Below are 18,868 nucleotides of genomic sequence, written 5' to 3' on the forward strand. Positions count from 1 at the left end.
GGGGGCGCGTCTCGGGCCCTCGGACCCGCCCTCGTGGCTCTGGGCGCGGGGAGGGGGCCCGGGCACCCAGGCGCCCGGCGCTCCGCCTCCCGTTTCCGGGCAGCGCGGTTACCTGCACCGCCCGAGCCGCACCTGGCGGAGGCAGAAGTCGCAAACCGAGCGAGCTCAGAACGGCGGGGCGGAGAAGAGGGACGGCACCCGGGGGGGGGGGGAGGAGAGGGCGGCGGCGGCGGCGTGGAGGGCGCAGCGCGCGGCGCCGCGGAGGAGGCGGGCAGGCGGCGGCAGCGCTCGGCTCGCTCTGCCCGGCCGGCTGGGCGCGTACCCGGGCCCCGTACCGCGCCGCTGCGGGAGCACATGGCAGCGTGAGAGGCCGGCGGCGGGAGGAGCGGGCGGCGCCGGGCCGGGACCGTAGGGCCGCATGGACAGCGGCGCCACCCCGGCCAGCCCCCACTAGGGCCCCCAATCCGCGGGCGCCACCCCCCAGGTCATGGTGCCTCGGCGGCCTCCCGGACTGGGGGCGGCCGGCCGGAGCCGCTGAGCCCCCGTGGCGGCCGGGAGCTGCATGGGGGAGCGCGGGCCGCGCTCGGGAAGATGCCCCGGCCGGAGCTGCCCCTGCCGGAGGGCTGGGAGGAGGCGCGCGACTTCGACGGCAAGGTCTACTACATAGACCACACGAACCGCACCACCAGCTGGATCGACCCTCGGGACAGGTAGGAGCCCCCTCCCTCCCCCCACACCCCCGCCTGAGCCCCCACCTGCCCCTGGGGCCACCGGCCGGGACTGGGCAGGGGGGCGAGGGCGCTCCGCGTGCCTCTTGCGCTTTCTTCAGTTTGTCCCCCTGTCCCTCCCCTGCAGGAGTGGTGCTCCTGCCCCAGGGGACTGCTGCGAGGAGAGCACCGCCGGCGGGCTGGCTCTGGCTACCCGCCACCCCCATCCCCAGTGGGAGGACTTAGGCCCCAGCTGCACCTGCCCAGAGTTTTGACCTTAAGCTCTAGCCCCGCCCCCGCCCCTTTAGGAAGAGAGGTCGGGCAGGGGCAGGGGGAGCCACCTAGCCCGGGGAAGCCGGGTCTTCCCGGGGAGGCTTTCCCCAGCCTGGGGGTGGGGGGATGGGGATGGGGATGGGGAAGCATCTGGTTTGGAGGGGTGGTAGGGACCCAAGATTCAGTGGGACACTGCTGGAGGAAGAGCACTCAGCGGAGGGGAAGGCAGCCTGCAGTGTGTCTTTTGACAGGTGCCTCGGAGGCTCCTGAGAAGAGCGCAGGAGCAGCCAGGAGGCCTGGAGGCCCGGGGTGGGAAGGAGAGGAGCGGGCGGGGGAGGGCAGTGAGGGAGACTGGTTCTCCAGGAATCTCACAGCAACTTGGAAGGTGTTAGGATGCAGATGAAGGTGAGAGGCCTCCCGGAGAGCCCTGCCCTTCGCCTCTTTCTCCTCCCTTTCTTTCCTCTGGGGGCCGAGGCTCGCCTTGCACCAGAGTGTCCTGACCTTGGTGGGCACCAGGCCGGCTGTAGCAGGAGATGATTTTGCTGAGGCAGGTGGAGTCCGAGATGGCTCCGTGTGGCTCTTAGGTCTCCAGACTTTCTATTGGTTTTAACTGCTTGGCATTTCTTTGCGCGCGCGCACACACACACACTCTCTCTCTCTCCCTGGGGAGGCGGGGGGTGGGAGAGAGGGGGAATGGGGGAACAGGGCATAGGTCCACCTCTTCACCACCCAGACAAATTGTTGGCCTTTGCTGCCTCGGTCTGTGGTCAAAGTGTCTCAGGAATGTGGAATTGTCACCTGGTCTGTGACCTTGGGCATCAGGCCCTGTAAACCAACCGAGGTGAATTTTTTGGATCCTTCATCTTGTAGGATTGGGATTGGTGTGTAGCAAAATGTGGGTTAAAAAAAGAAAAAGAAACAGAAAGAAAATGAGAGTTGAGATTCCCAGGAGTTTCTGTGAGCACTTATGCTCATTCGTTCATTCGTTCATTCATTCATTCATTCGTTATTTCCTGGGTTCCTCCTCTATGCTCAGCACCATGCTCAATGTCTCATTAACGTAATCTGGAAGAGAAATTTTTAATGCTAGAGAGCATCTCTTAGGCAAGCTGCTTTAATTTAACCTTGGAGCTTCAGTTTCCCCACTTGTCAGGTGAATGGTTTGCTTGAAAGGGAAGTAGTAATAGTGCGACTCCCTAAAATTTGGAAGGGACATAGATCAGAGCCCAACTTTCATTTTTAAACATAAGAGAAAATTTGAAGCCCAGAGGTGTAATGTGCTAAAGTATTTTGATCTTTCCATTGCTCTTTGTACATCAAGTTCTTTACCAACTTGAAGTTCTAACCTCCAGATTTGTAATCCTGAGACTCTTCTTCCCTCTGTGCCCCACACCCCCCAGTTACTCCAGGGGTCCATTATTGTGTTGGTGACTTGACAGCCAACCCGTTTTCTCTCGTCTTCTCCTTAGAATAGACACAAGTTCAAGCTTAGGTGTCTTCTCCCAGTTTAGGTCCCTGAAGCTTATTGAGGCCAGGGTGCTGTTAGCAGTTGGATGTCATGTTGTGGGGGCTAGGACAGCTCCCACCAGCACTGATAATCATGTATTTTTGGACTTCTCTGGGGCTCTGGGAGGAAAATACACTGGGAGGAAGTTTCTCTCAAATGACAGTAATTCTTTACCCTTGGAGAGAAGAACAGAGTGAGGCTTCCATGGAGAACTGACTTGGTTAGAGCACAATTTCCCAAATTTTAGTATTACATGGACCACCTTCATGATTTTTTGCTATATCCACCTGTGCGATTGCTTACTTAATACCTTACATGAACTCACTTTTAGAATTTTTGTATCACTTTCACAAATGGGGAACTGGTAATATCTGTTGCCATAAATAGAAGGGAACCTTAAAAAATACATTAGGGGGAGGAAACCCCAGTGTCATTATATTTTAGCTAGATACTGCGATCTGCCTAGGGCCCCAGCACCAGGGCTGCCCAGCCTTTGTCTTTAGGCAGATTGGCAGGAAATGGAGAGGAGTCAAAAACACAGCGACGTTTAACTGAGCTGCTTACCTTCTTCACCTTTTAAGTCACTGGTTTTTAAGGCTTTATCTTTGTGCCTCCTCATCATTCCACCTGCACTGAGCCAGTGTGGGGTGCCTGAGCTTGGGGCTGAGAGGTCAACCCCGGGGGTCATTGTCATGGGACAGTTTTGAAAATTTTGGGAAAGAGCTGAGTAAAGGACATCCACTTGTGGCTCTCTGGAATTTCTGCCCTGCACACCCCATTAGGGGTTTCTGCCTGTTGATCTTGTCTGTGTGGCCTCGGGTAAATCGCGTGACTTCTCTGAGACTTGAGTGCTCTGTGAGTGAGAGATGAGGGTTGATTAGATGGTCTCCAAGGGTCTGTCAGCTCTCAGATATGATTTCAGACCCTCCCACTTCTGTTTACCCCTCCTGACTCCATGGGGTAGAGGGGGATGGGGTGAGGAAGAGGAGGAAGAAATTTAACAAAGATAAAGTGAGGCAAACTTTTTTTGTGGGGTGGTGAGTGGGGAGATAAATTCTGCCAAGGTAGTTACATCTCTGCAACTGGTTAATGCTGTGAAACAAAAGAAACACATTAACAAAAATTCTACTCCGTGTGTGTGTGTGTGTGTGTGTGTGTGTGTGTGTGTGTGTGTGTGTGTGTGTCTCTGTGTGTGTGTGTGTCTCTCTCTGTGTGTGTGTCTGTGTGTGTGTGTGTGTCTGTGTGTGTGTGTGTCTGTGTGTGTGTGTCTGTGTGTGTGTGTCTGTGTGTCTGTCTTGGCTTTTTCCTTACCATGCCCGCCCATTCCCCTGAATTTAAAAGAAGTCAGTCAAATGGTCCTTCAGTCAGAAAAGTGAGTTCTTAGCCACCGAGGACAAAATACCGTCTCTGGTTACCAACCCTGAAGAATGTCTTGGCACAGTCCTCCCTCTGGGGCTGAGCTGTTTTGTGTGCTGTCCGGCTTGGAGCTGCTGGGGGGTAGGGAATCCAGTTTTCAGCTTCCCCTTTCACAAGGGGGTTGGAAGAGCAGCCAAGCAGCCAGCTTTGCCAACTCTCTCCCCTTCTCACCCAGAGGAAGACTGGGAGGCCGAAATTCCTGAGGACGGTTGTCCCAACAACCGGAGAGGGTCCAGCGGGCAGCTTGGGCCCTGCCCACTGGGTCAAAGGCTCCGGCAGCACCCCAGCCTCTTCGTCAGTTAAGGCCAGTTTGGGAAGGTGACAGGTCCTTGGGGAATCAGGTGCTGCACATCAGGCCTGACCAGCCCCTTGGAGCTGTGCTCCTTTACAGAATAACTCCGGGTGCTTCTGGGAGCTCCCAGCAAAGGGTCTGCATTCCCCGTGATTTAACTTCGTGGTATGCAAAAACAAATACACCAATTGTTCTCTGAGGAAGAATGGTTCATTGGGACTGGCCCTACCAGAGAATGTTCCTGAAGCCTGATTCCTGCTGTTCTGTGGTTTGTGTTCAGACCTTGCAGGAACCACCTGGGAACTCTGGATAGTTCCTGGGTCTGGGTGACAAATACTATCTATAGGCCCAGGTGGCTCCAAAGGCCATGCTGTGTGAACCCAGCAACTTCTCTCATGACTCGAGGGGGAACTTTTGCTAACCTTATTATTTCAGAAATATTTATACTGTAGGAAGTTGGACCTACATTAGTCAGAAGGTCTTAATCTCCTTCAAGTCACAGACCCTTAGGAGACTCTGATAGAGGTTCAGCACTCTTCCCAGAGAAAAGTGCAAAGTTTTTCACCTTGAAAACTGCTCATCACCATCTATCTGTATGCCCTCCTGTCTGGCTAGGTAGCAAATAATGATTGAGCATTTACCATATATTCAGGCAGTCTGCTGAGAACTTTACATGGGTTATTTCTTTAAATCTTCCTAAAAGCTCTGGGATGACGTACAGTTATCTACCTGAATTACCTGAAGCCACTCAACTTTTGTGGAGCTGAGATGCGAATGCCAGGCAGGCTGACTCCAGAACCGACGTTCTAACCACTGCCCCCTTCAGCTTCCTGCTAAATTCGTGCTGAGTCAAGACTTCTGCTCCACTACCTGAGGAATTTGGCCTTGGGAAATGCAGCTGAGGCAGGCATGGTTTTACTTACCTGTGACCATTCTGGTGTGGCCAGGCCATAGTCAACTAGAGGGCAAGTGTGGGTCATGGAAAGAGGGTGAGCCTTTCAATTCTGGAATCTTGGATCTGCACTTGCTACCTGAGTGGCCTTGACAAGTTACATATTCGCCTTGAACCTTGGTTTTGTCTTCTTATGGATGGGGATATGCACATAAACCATCCAGGGTGGTTATGAGCATTAAATAAGCTAAAGTAGGTAGGGAAGTTAGCTCAGAGTCTGACTCGCAGGAGGTACTTCAGAGCACCAGTTCTTGAACTTTTACTAGAAAGTACCTGCAAAACACCTAAGTCAAATGGAGGCTGCGTCTCCACCCATCTTTGCAGCTGGAATGAACCTTTCTGCTCATATAATCCAGGCCTCTCATTTCACTGATGAAACTGAGACTCAGACTCAGACGCCTTGCCCAAGGTCACACAGAAAATAAATGCCAACCTTGAGTCTAGTAAAGGTCTCTTTTTTTCATTCTTTTATGTAAACTTTTCCCTAAAAATGAGATCCAGGTTCTCCTCATCCGGGGTAATAATTTAGGTATGTTTTATGGCTGTGGCTGAGTTACTCTTCATAATCCTTTCTGACTGTGTAGACCAGCCAGTTTCATTCATAAGTGTCACAGTCATTTGTGAGTTGTGTCATAGGAATTTGCTATATGTTGAACAGTTAAAGTACCAGTGATTGTGAGTGAATTACTGTTTTTATAATCAATTAAAATTTATTTAGGGTTATTGTCAGACTAACGTCGCTTTCCACCAGTTTACATTCCAACATGCTTTCTTAAGTGGGAGTTATAACCACTCTGCCAGGGAATTTACCCAAAGCCTCTGTTCTCTATATGCTTCTGCTCCTGATGATTCACTAATATGCATAGACCTGTAATACTAATACCAATATGCAAGTTATTAGAGGACTTTTCTGCTCTTTCCAAGGCTTGAGTTTACTCCCATTCCATGGCTATCTACCAAGCATGGGAACATCTTGTGTCAATTATTAAGAAAGAAATAAGGTTAAAAAGCACTAGTATAGATAAGAAGAAATAAAAGATTTGGGAACCTACAAATGAATAAAATGGTAATAAGTACTGACATCTATTGAATGTTTACTTTATGCTGCCCATTGGGCTAAGCATTTTATATTATGATCTCATTTAATCCTTTCAACAAATATGAGATAAGTATTATTACTCTTCCATCTTCAGATGAGGAGACTGAGACTTAGAAAGGTTAGGTGACTTGCTGAAAGTTACCAATAAGTGATTCATCAGTAAGCAGTGCCCAGCTAGCCAGACTCCTGAATCTACACTCATGTTAGCTGTCACCTAGTCTACCCCTACCCTGGCTTATTAATCCATTTTAGGGCCCCAGAGTGCCCCGTACACAAGTTGAGCTTGAGAGTTAGCATTTATTCTTAAAAAGGGGAACCCCATATTGATTTCAGGGAGAGATGTTGCTAGTGAGCCTTAGTCGAAGCCAGTGAGATCCTCATGGTGGCTTAAGAGACCAGCATAAACTCTACCTTCTGGGAGCAGCCAGCTAACCAGAGGCCTGGGGGCAAGAAAACAGAGATGGAGGCAGAGAAACTCTTTGAAGGATGCAGCATGTGCAGGGAGTTCAACGTCCTTTCCAAGTCACTTGGGTGAATGCTCCCAGCAACCAGGGAATGAGTAGCCAAGGCATCTACTCTCTGTCACCATCCCTCCCCCTTCCAGGGAGAGGGCTTAGTCAAACTGACCTGATTTTCCATTCCCCTGGGATCCCAGGTAGCTGTGAGAGAAACACTGCCCTTTTGAAGGGGAGAGAATTGGGTTGCCTTAGTTACCAGGAAAGCTGGCACGCCGCGCTCAGGTGCACATAAGGAGAGACAAGGCTATAATAACTGAGTTGGAGGTGGCCAGCATGTTGCTGCAGAGCTCTCTGGATGGTCAGGTTTGAGTGGCATTTGCAGGGGGTGCCAACCTAGTGGCATGTGGCTGTCATGCTGAATGTCAAGAGCTCTCTCTGGCCACATCTGGCTCCAGGTGATGAGGATCTGCAGCCCCCAGCTACGTGAGGGGCTCTGGATAAGAGGAATTCACTTCACTTGGAGAAGTGGCTTCAGGGGCATTCCTGTCACCAGCTCCTCGCTGCTTGCTGAGGGAAGCACTTCCACTTGGACAGGGCCATGGGCTGGATCTGTGTTGAGTCCACCCCGCCCTGCCTCTCCCAGCCCAGAGAGGGCCAGCCGCCTGCACACCTTTAGGGAGAACAACGACAGACTGTGGTTGCTGCTGCCTACAAGATTCTTGGCTGCCTTGAATCCCCATTTTAGAGTGAGATAAAGGAAGAGAACACTAAGAAACTGGATACAGTGGCATTTTGTTATTTAACCTTCACCAGCAGGCCATTTAGCCTCTAGCTTCTAAGCAGAAAACCTCTTGCTAAATTAATGGGGTAGGGGGAAGATAGGCGTTCAGTTTTGTAGAGAGGACATTCTGTAAAGATGCTGGACAGGGGAGAGGGGGTGGAGTAGAGAGAGACGGGAGGCGGGGAAGGGAAAGGACAAGTGTGGTGGGTCACATGGCCACCCCTCACCCCCCTGAATTGCCTTCTCAATGCTTCTACCCATGACATCTTGTTGTTGGGAAGAAATGGGATCTTTCAGTTTCAAATGTCTGCTGAAGAAAAGGGACCGAGGCTTAAGTTCTCACTCAATGGTCAGCCAGAAAAAAAATGAAGCTGCATCAAGATTAGGGACACCTTTGTTGGCTTTTTATTTTCTTCTTGAGCTCCATTCATCACTCTCTGGCAGCGAGGACACCAGGCCAACGGCAGCTGCTGACTTTCCCCAGTCGGCTGCCTGCTGTTGCCCAGGCCTGGTTTGGTGGCAGCCCCCACGCTGGCTTCCTCCCTGCCCAGTGGCAGTTACTTGTTTGATTTGTCACTGGGGCAGCCCCTGGTATCCACTGACTGGTAACTGACTTGGAAGGATAAAATGTCAAGATACAGACATCAGGTGGCTCTAGGATGGGATGACCCAGGGACAGCCTTCTGGTCCTGCATCTGTTGTGGCTTTTCTTGGATAGTTAGGGTTCCCTGAACGTTTCACGGTGTATTCCAGGAATTTCTTACAAGTGCATTGTTTGTCTTTGTATCACTAACAATGAGAACCATAACTGGCACCTGGTGATATTGATGATAAATAACTATGTTTAACTTTAATGATCTTTAATCAGTGTGTGTCATGTGCTGAGCACTATTGCTCATTGTATTCTACTGGCATTTTGCAAATAGGGAAACTGAGGCTGCGAGAAGTCAAGTGACAAGCTCAAGTTCACCCAGATAGAAAGGGGCAGAGTTGGAATCTGAATCTAGATCTGCCTGATTTTAAAGCCTAACTCCTTCCACCACTGCAGTCTATTTCAGTGAGTCGGAGAGGAAGGGAGGATAGAAAGGGGAAGCAAAAGGAAAGGGACCTTTTTAGTTATAGAGAGATAAATGTTCAGTGTATGTACCTTATTCACTATGGAGAAAAATGCTTTTGTAGTTCCAGCCAAGCATCATTTTGACACACCACACTATTCCCTTGCTGTAGAAAAGGCCTCCATAAAGATCATCAGAGGACACTGAGTCCAGTCTAGCTCTATTAACTTACAAATAGTAAGTGACCTTGAACCATTTGCTTCTCAGTGTCAAGCAGGGATAAGAGTAGTACCTACCTGCCCCCGAGGGTTGTGGTGAGGATGAGATGACACCAGACATGTCTTAGCACAGTATCTAGCGTGCATCACGCTTTCCAATGGGAACTGTTACTAGTTAGGCTAACTTACCGTCTTGAGCACTGGTGCAGGAACTAACACCCTGGTTTCTTCCTTGCCAACCCAAGGCTCTTCCTCGTGGGCTATGGCTCACCTGAGCTACGTTGACATTAGAGCTTGCAAATCACCTTGATGGCACTCCTTATATAAATAAATCAATAAACTCCAACCCCCTCTCCCCGGAGGCTTATCAGAGGCCAACCCTTCTTTGGAATTTCTGGAGTGAAGTGAGTATTGCCAGTGAGCTGGCACCAGGGCTGTGTGAAGAAGGGGTAGTGAATTGCAGTTGTCATGGCGGAGCTGAAAGGGCTGATGTAGGAACTGGAGATCTCTGGAATTCATTTGTAAAACTGCTTTGAAATCATGTCTCCTCACTCGGTCTTCCCCCTTGCACTCTTTGAGAGCTCTTTGAGAACCTGCTGATTTTAGCATAGTGGTGGTGCAGAAGGGCATTGGTATTTATCACGTCCCACCCAGCCAGGGGTTGGCCATTTACTCACCAGGTATTTATGGAGGGCCTACTGTGCTCACACTCCGCTGCTGGTGCCGAGGATCAGAGCAAAGTCCCAGCTGCACTGGGGTGTATACTTGGGTAAGGTAGAATGGCAAGTAGTTAAGCAGGTAAATTGCATTATGACCCAGGGGCTTGGTTCTCCAGAATTCTTTTACCCATCTTTGGAAGATGTAAAGACAGACTTGTCTGTGATACTTGTCAACCGTGGTGGTGTGAACCTAGGTTTCGAGCCGAGAGAACTTCAGTAGGGTGTTACCAAGGGAAACCCACCTGTTACCAGTAGAGTGCTGCTATGATGAGCTGGGTTAAAGGCTGGGAATGCAAAGGTGAGACACATTAGAGTCTCCAACTCATAGAATTTACTACAAATTAATAAGAGACACACATTAGTCATCGAATTGTGCAAATATAGTTAGAAATGCAGAGCTCCCTGAGCTTCATTTCTTTCCTCTCCTGGTTTGTCTGGACCCATTCAGTCATTTAACAAATGTTTACTGGATGGTGCCTGTAATGTGCCAGGCAGTGTTCTTGTACTGGGGATTCAGCAGTTATTAAGCCAACAAAAATCTTTGTCCTCTTGGGGCTTACATATGAGAACAGTGGTGGTTAAACTTAAGCGCACATCAGAACCAGATGGAGGGCTTGTTAAACACCCAAAATTTGAGCAGTGGGTCTGGATGGGGCTCAAGAATGTACATTTCCAACAGGTCCCCAGGTGATGCAGCTGGACTGTGCTCTGCACTTTGAGACCCACTGAATCCTCACAATGACCTAGGAGGGATACTGTATTCATATTATTCCTGTTTTACAGATGTGGAGACTGAAGACAGGTGAGGTTCCTATGCTAAGAGGGCAAAAGGTAATGGTCTCATGAGCAAGCACTGTTTATCTGCATCACTGTGATTTTAGGAGCATCCATTGTTCTAGTTCTTTTGCTGACCAAAGCCTGAGTAGTAGCAAAATCCTGTAGGGTTTTCTTGTCTGTTATGAAATAAAGCACAGGCAAGCAGGTGGTCTAAGAGGATTCCAGAAGCCAGAAGGGACTTCTCTTTAATTAGAGTGTATAGAATTTGTCCATCCATGGCCACAGGAGGATCAGAGGAAACAGCCGTCTTTGTTTTTCCATGGAACTTAGCCAGGACACCTGTGCTGAGCTGACCATCAGAGGAAGGGTCTCTGGGCTCCTTCAGCTTTGGGAACTTTCCCTACTTCAACGTAGGAAGTGCAAGGAGAGAGATGTGGGGAAGAGGTAAATCCCCCCTCTTATGGAATCCTCTCAACAGCGCTCTAGCAAGGCCTAATCTATGGCTGTTCTCTTCAACCACTACTTGAATTTGACATATCTTTGTCACTTGCTAGATCTGTGACGTTGGTCAAGTTACTTAGCCTCCATTTCTTCATTGGCAAATTAGACTAAATTAGAACCTACCTTTTGGGGTTGGTAAGAATCTCATTAGAAGTCTCTTGCTATGTTCAAGTTCCATTGACCAGACATTTACAACTGCAGCAGTTACAGCCACCCAAGTACATTTTATAGCTGTCTCTATAGTTCTATAGTTACTGCTCAATTTGTATATTTTGAGAACCAGATTTTTTGGACATAACCACTTTCTTGTTTTTCTCTGAGAAAAGTGTTCCCTAGAAAAACTGATCACATGTAAGAAAATAGACCCTTTCCCAGTAAATAACTTTTGCTGGACAGCAATATTAAGAGGTATCTTAATAGCTCAAGGAGTTTCAAGACCAGCTTACATGGTTTATGTCCATTGCTGACACAATACAAAGATTTGCCAGCAGCAAAATGGAGGACCTGGGTTTTCCTTCAGCCTCTTTGATGGTCACTGGGCCCTCCAAAGTTTTTGTCCTACTACAGTGGTCCCAGACTGGTATATCAGCTTCACCTGAGAACTTGTTAGAAAGTGATTCTCCTGTCCCACGCCAGACCTACTGAATCAGAAACTCCAGGGGTAGAGCCCAGTGACCTATGTTCTAACAAGCTTTCCAGGACACCCTGCTACCCACTCAAATCTGTGACCCACTGGTCAAGTGATTGCAGCCAGCACGACCTAAGATATTTTGTTAGTGGTGAATGGCAGAAATTGGCCAGAATTGCAGAACCATGTGAGCCCAGGTATATGTAGCCTGTTGAAATGGTCTTAATTGGCTTATGAACATTATAATGCCATCCCCAAACTGTTATTTGCCAAGATTAACCTTCATACTCCCTTCACCCAGCCCCCACCCTCACGTGATATTTTCTTTGCATGAAGATTCAGCTCCCAAATGAAATTTAGAAAATTTGACTCCCTTGCCGAGGCTCTGTAGCACCTTATGCTGTGGTAGAACAGCGTGATTGTCCGCATCTTCTCTGTTCTTGGTGAATGGGTAACTCAGTGGCCTGCATGCAGTAGGAGCACACTAAACTGGGAGATGACTGCTCCCAGTTGGGAGTTTAGGATTCTTCCCCTTAGCAGCAAGTCACTTAGCATTCCTGAGCCCTGGTCTCCATAGCTCTGCACTGCAGGAATAAGGACCCTTGATCTCCTTTCCACAACATAGAATGAGAGGGTGTGTTTGGAGCTGGGGGGACACTAGAAACAGTTTGTGGTTCCCAGTTTTGGCTACATACTAGAATCAACAGATCACTGGAGGGAAGTGCTAAAAATACCCATGCCCAGCCTACCCCTGGAGAGTCTGCTTTAATTGGCCTGGGGTATGGCCTGGGCACAGGATTTTTAGAAAGTCCCCGATTGATTCTTGGGCACAGCCAGATTGAAGAACGACAGCTGTGGATAAATTCTGCCTTTCTTACAAGTGCCTATAGTGCTTGAATGAGATTATGTGGAAGTACCTTGTAAAGGGCACTAGTGCTGTACGAACATCAGGTATCATTTTAAAACTCAACATTTATACGGTTCCACTTGGAAAAATCGAGATGATTCAGGAAGTATTAAAAAAATAGCTGCAGGAGGTGGAGAAGTAGATATTTAGGGGAATGTCAGTGTTTTGCTGTTTGGTAATTTCCCCTCTTCTATGTCTTGTTATTTATTTCCTGATATTTTAGTATCAAAGAGATTTGGACTCCTTTTTGCTTAATGTGAAAATCTTCAACTCCCATTGCACCAGTAATGCTTTCAAATGAATCTGCTTTACAGTTGTAAGCCTGGGGCTGGGCCTCCCTTTTCTCTTCTGAACCTGGTTTGGATTTCATGCACATACCTGCATCCTTGTGACTCCAAGAAAGAGGGATGCAGATGCTGTCACCATATAGATCACAGCCTGTGGACACAAACTCATAATAGCTAACATTTATTGGGACTTTTTAGACTGTGCTGAGCTCTGGGCTGTGTGCTTGGAATGCTTCACCTCGTTTAATTCTCATAGCAGTCCTGTAAGGTAGGAACTGTTACCATCTCCGTTCTGCTGATGGAGAAACTGAGGCTTAGGGAGTTGAAACTTGTCTGTGGTTGCACAGCTAATAAATGGCAGAACGGGCATTTGAACCCAGTCTGTCTGCCCCTGCAGATGCATGTTGTTTACCGTCTCATGGGTCAGGCCAGGCCATCAAGGAGAGCAACACTGAATTAATCCTGGTAATTTCAACCAGAGCCCTTGTCACTACTGTGATTCTCTCAGCAGCAGCTTCTGGTTGTTCGGGGTCTGTCGGAGAGCCAGACCTTTCTGTTTCTGTACTCCTGTTTTAGCAGATGTCCCTCTCTCGGTGAGCAGGGCAAGCGAGCTCTTTCTGAGGTTTGGTTATTCAGAATCCCTCCAAAGAATGATTTCCTTGACAAAATGCCACTTTCTGTGTTGGCAATCAACATCTTTGTTTCACCCTTCTTATAGACCATGTTCTGCTCAAGGGAGCTTAATCTCGTTACTGTGGTATGAAAGGCTTAGCGAGAACCCGGCTCCCCTTTGACTCTTTGGTGCCTGGACAGCCTATGGGCTTGGTCTGCAGCATTCTTGCTTGCTCAGTGGAACATCCTTCAGGGTGTTTGCTTTGGGGTCACTAGAAGTCAAGTGGGCCATCTCAGGCTGAGCTTTGTTGAGCAGGAAGTGGCTACAGCTGTGCGTGGATTACCTTTCACTTTGGCTGCATGTTGGGTAGAATTGAACCCAAAGAATGCCGTTACCTGTGTGTGTTTGGTTCCTTGGGGTGACTGTGTTAGGAATGGAAACAGCAGTGGACAAAGAATGACTTCGTCTCACATGGACCATACAGACAAATAATAAAATATAAGCAAAATAATTACAGATTAAGAAAGTAAAGAGGATACTGTATTAGAAAATAACAGGCCTTGTAAATGACACTAAAGGTCAAAGTATAAAGTTATAAAGTTTTGGAGTCAGAAAAACTGAATTTGCTTTGAGCATTAAATAAGATACATCTATAGTGATCGCCTCTCTGCCTCTTCAACTAGGTTTTCTTAATTCTAGTCAGGAATTTGCAGCATTGTATTAGCAACAAGCAGTGTTTTTTTCTCCTTTTTTTTTTTTTTTTGACTTTGGTCAAGGAGCTCTGTTTTTTCTCGAGGCAGCATGATCTGTTGCCACATGCATCCGAACTTCCAAAGAGAGTGGCTCAAAATGCAGATTCCTGGGCTCAACTCCAGTCAACATAATCGGAATCTCTGGAGGTAGAACCCAGACTCCACATTTGTAGAAAGAACCCTCAAATGATTTTGATGGAATCTTCAGTTTGAGAACCACAAATCAAGGAAATAGATTTGTCCCAAATTGCAAATCATTCTAGAGACCCAACCAGGACTAGAATCCCTTCAGCCTCCTCTATAACCTGGCCAACTTCTGGGTGCTCACATCAAAAAATCTCTTCCTTTCTCCAGGCTCCAATGGACTTTTCTACAATATGCTCAGGTGTTCCCTCTCCAAGAATAAGTCTTCAATCTTTATGCTCCTCCTTGTGCCCCTTTATCTGAAGAACATAATAGAGTTTCATTCCCACCACCTCCATAGCCCACTTCTCCCACCCCAACCTCAGAGCAAAGTTCCAGAAGTGCCACCAGGGGCCACACAGTGGTATCTCCCTTGACTTCCTTGTAGCATCTAACAGCGTTGCCAACCTCTTCCTTTCCTGGAAGTCGTTCTTATCCAGGGAAGGTAGGGCCTTTTGCAGTCTTCTCCCTCTTTGCTTTTCCCAGTGGTGTCTTGTGTCTCCAAACTTTTAACCACCTCCTCTGCCATGAAACCTCAGGTGCCCCTTTCCAGGTACCTGCTGGACATTGTTTCTGTGTCCAGGCAAGCACTGTAAACTACAGCAAATTTCAAACTGAATCCAGTCCCAGTCTCAAACGAACAGCTTTCCCTCTTGCCTTTTCTGCCATCACTGCGAGAAGGTACCTTCATACCGATTACAGCATAAGCATGGTTCACAATCTAAAGATCAAAATGGTACACAGTGACACGTGGGTCCTCCTCCTACCTAGTCCCCATCTACCCAGTCCCCTCCCCATAGACAACCTGTATTTCCAGAAACATCCATCTTGGTTCTCTCTTCTCCCCATCTAGCTGCCAAGTTCTTCCACCCTTTCTTTTGCAGGCCCAGACACCACATTCCTTTTCTCTTTATTCCTGTAGGGGCTTAGTTGAAAGTAGAGACCAAATGAGATGCCTATCCCTCTGTTGGCCCACCTGGGGTCTGCTTCCAGATCAGTCTCCCATAGATCAACTCTGACCTCGCCCCCCGCATACCCTTTGGTGACCCTCCTGGGGTGCTGAGGGACATGCTTCTGAGCTTCTCAAAGCTGGTCCCACTCTCATTTTCTAAGCCCTCGTATTTTGCCTCTCTTTCCACAGCTATAAGATGGGTATAATAGTGGTGTTTACCTCATACTATTTTAAAGAGTGTTTTAAAAACAACTTTCCCATGCATATTTTTATATCTTTTTATTTTGATATAATTTCAGACTTATGAGAAAGTTGCAAAAATAGTACAAGAAATTTCAATATACCTTTTGCCCAGGTTTACCAGTTTTACATGTTACCTATCTACCTTGTATACTCTTATTCTCTCTCTCTCTGAATACATATACTATATATTAAACTCTATTGATGTGTGTGTGCGTGTGTGTGTAACCATTTAAGGTATATATGTGTCTATATACTACTTATATGTCTCTGAATATATGCAGTGTAATCAGACATATGTAAGTTATATAATTTATATGATATATATCATTTATAGATACCTAAATATAGATATATTCATGTACAATATACATATATGAGTGGTCTTCAAAAAGTTCCTGGAAAGATTCATATTATCTTTCTTTCTTTCTTTCTTTCTTTTTTTCTTTTTTGGTAGCTGGGTGGTATTGGGATCCAAACCCTTGACCTTGGTGTTATAACCTGCTAGCCCTGTATTATCTTTTAATTCTCTTTTTCCACTGATTTTTTTTTTCTTTTGGACCAGGATCCACAAACTTTTTAAGTACCCTTGTATATGTATATAGAGCACACACCATTTAGAAGTAAGTTGGAGATGTCATCTTTTTACTACTAAATACTTCAGTGTGTATTTTCTAAGAAACAAGGATGTTTCATGCAGTTTTTATAAGGATTAAAATAAATAAGCAATAAATAAAATACTTTGTGGAGTGCCCAACACACTTGCAGGTGCCAGCGATTTTAGCCATGGTCACTGGGTTCTCTGCATTGCTCCTCTGCTTCTAGTCTGCCTGGGTAGTGGCGGTTCCCACACATGCCCTGCACTTGGCCGTTCTCCCAGCCTGGACCACAGCTCCCCAGCCCCACCTATGTCCATTGATGCCCCACCTCCCGTCACAGCCTGCATGGAATGCCACGTGCTCCATGAGACCTTCTTCCTTTATTTATCATGTATCTATCTCCCTCCCCGTTCCTGGCAGGAAGGGGGTCTGCTTTATCAGGCCTGTTCTGGTCTAAAGAAACAGAGGCCCATGCAAGATGGCTCTAGATAAAAGAAGCAGCCGTGAAGTTAGAGAGTTCACAGGAGTCTAAGGAAAGGAATGGTGGCAACTACCACTGGGCAGGTGGGAGCTGCAGCTGGGAGGCCGTGGGAAACTGAGGCCGCAGCATCTCCCTGTACCTCCTGTTCCCTCTGTTTGCCCGCCCACCTCATCGTTGCTGCTGCCTCCTGAAACCTCATTTAGGAGTCAGTTCTGCCTCTTACTAGCTGTGTGAACTTGGGCAAGCTGCTAATCTCTTTGAGCCTCCATTTCCTCGCTTTATACAAATAAGGCTAAGAGTAGTAAAAACCAAGATTTGATTGAGTGCCAAGCACCGCTCTATGTGTTTTATATTTGTTAGCTCAACTAACCATCACACCAACCTTCTGAGAGAGGTACTCTTACTATCCCCATTTGGAGACACAAAAGTGGAGGCACAGAGAGGCTAAGTAATTTGCCCAAGGTCACACAGCTAGAAAATAGCAAAGGCAAGATTCAAACTCAGGTTGTCTGGCTCCAGAGCTTGGGCTCTTAAACTGCCATCTACTTTGAAGGGTTATTGTGAGAATTAAGCATGGATTATGTCATTGAAGACACTTAGCAGAAAGCAAGGCTTATCATAAATACTCAAAAATGTTAATAGTTATTACGCTATCACACCATTAGTTTGCAGGTAATCCACATGGACTTTACGGCCCCAGCCTATCTCATCATGCTTCGGCTCAGCAACCATAGCTAACACATAACTAATAAGAGGTACTGATTTGAAAAGATCACAGAGCCAGCCTTGAACTGGACTCACCTGGTACAGGAAATGACAGGGGTCAGGGACCATGTGGTGCCAACCACAGCAGCTGCCCACTCAGAAGAGGTCATGGGCAGTTGGCATCCCTAGGACATTCTTTCTCAGAACTTCCAGAGTAAATTGTTTTGAATGCTCATGACAATTGGCAGGGCCTGGCGGTTATTTTATGTGAGTGCGTGTTGTATTATGAGCCTGGCTTCTGCCCTCACCCCCTTGTGGCAAACTTTTATCCATTTGTGTGACTCCTACCCTCTTGCTACTCGGAGCGTGGGCCACGGACTTGCACATCAGCATTGCCTGGTAGCTTGTTGGAAATAGAGAATCTTGGACTGTGCTCCAGACTCACTGAATCAGAATCTGCCTTCTAAGCAAATCCCCAGTGATACTTGTGCATGTGAGTGTTTGAGTAGCACTGCCTGTTCATCACTGCTTCTGTGTGCAAAGCCTTCATTTCTTTTTTTGCTCTGTGGCTGACTGTGCCTCTTACTAGCTCTGATCTGGGGTGCACCACATAGTTGTGATATGAATAAACAGTGGATTTTTATAACCTGTTATAAACACTATCTAGGGAAAGGAGCTTCTCAGCTCATTCCTGATGCCCACATAGGATAAGGGATTGAAGTGGGGTGGGGCAATAGAGCTTAGCTGATAGAGGTTCACACCGGCTAAGAAAATGCAAGGTCCTGAGGCCACAGCCATCAACTAGCAAGGTCAGATGCCAAAGGTCAGAACAGACACAGGCTCTGCAAGAAGCCCACCAGAGACGCAGAACATGGCATCTGGGGGACACAGGACAGTGAGAAGGTGGGAACGCTTGTGAGAGGGTAGTGGCTGTTGGCTCACATAAGTAATGGGGAGGTGGCCCAGCAGGCACCCGGCAGAGATCACAGAGGCAGGATTCCAGTCCGTAGAGAACACTGGCAACAGCAAGACAAAGAGGAACTGGGGTCCTTGGTTAGCTTCCCAGGCAGGGACTTGAGCCAGCAAAATAATTTCAGCTTCCTTAGAACTAGCTCTGAACAGGGCACAAATATTGCTGCGAGGGGACGAGCAGATAAGATGCCTTGGGCCAGGGCTAAGGCTGGTTGAGCCAGGGGGATCCTGATCCTGGGGTGGTATTTGTACAGCAGAGGGTGGGATCCTCGTGGGGGATTGGGGACTGGGGGGCAGGGAGCCAGGAACGGGCTGCAGAGAGAGTGGAAGAGGTCTGTGCAATGCCTCGCCTTTCCAGGCATGAGGGTGGTGAGGTGGTGTGGCCAGATTCCACAGGGCTTTCCCATCGGGGATTAGGACACTGCCTTCCCCAGGCCCAGTTCACCTGTGAACAGCATTTTGGCGTCAGCACGGACCTTGCCCCAACACATTCCTAAGATAATGCTCCCTGGCCCGCCTTTTTCCCGTGGAACGCTCTGACAGTCAGTCAGTGTGAGCAAGGCTGCTGACACCTCCTGGGTTCATTTCCAGTTTGTTTGATGTTGGTATGTATGTCTATGTAAAATGACTGAAGAACGAGTCATTAGTGAGCTGTCCAAAGTCTCTTTGGGAACATTCCAGGAAAATAAACCAACATTCCATCAAAGCCACAAATATAGCTCCCCCCACCCCATTCCTCCAAAGCAGGGTCCACAGACCTCTTGTGTTAGACTCTCCTGAGCAGCTTGTAAAAT

General features: G+C 47.9%; 1 protein-coding gene across 1 annotated transcript in view; it reads left to right on the forward strand.

Moving 5' to 3' along the window:
* The first annotated feature begins 591 nt into the window (after positions 1–591).
* The window catches only part of WWC1 (WW and C2 domain containing 1), a 151,201-nt gene continuing 132,924 nt past the window's right edge, over positions 592–18,868 (forward strand). The window contains exon 1 of the mRNA XM_063086920.1: positions 592–710. Coding sequence (XP_062942990.1) covers positions 592–710 — 119 coding nt within the window. The remainder of the gene's footprint in view (positions 711–18,868) is intronic.

This window comes from Cynocephalus volans, chromosome 2 (assembly GCF_027409185.1).
Source record: "Cynocephalus volans isolate mCynVol1 chromosome 2, mCynVol1.pri, whole genome shotgun sequence".
Lineage (NCBI taxonomy): Eukaryota > Metazoa > Chordata > Mammalia > Dermoptera > Cynocephalidae > Cynocephalus > Cynocephalus volans.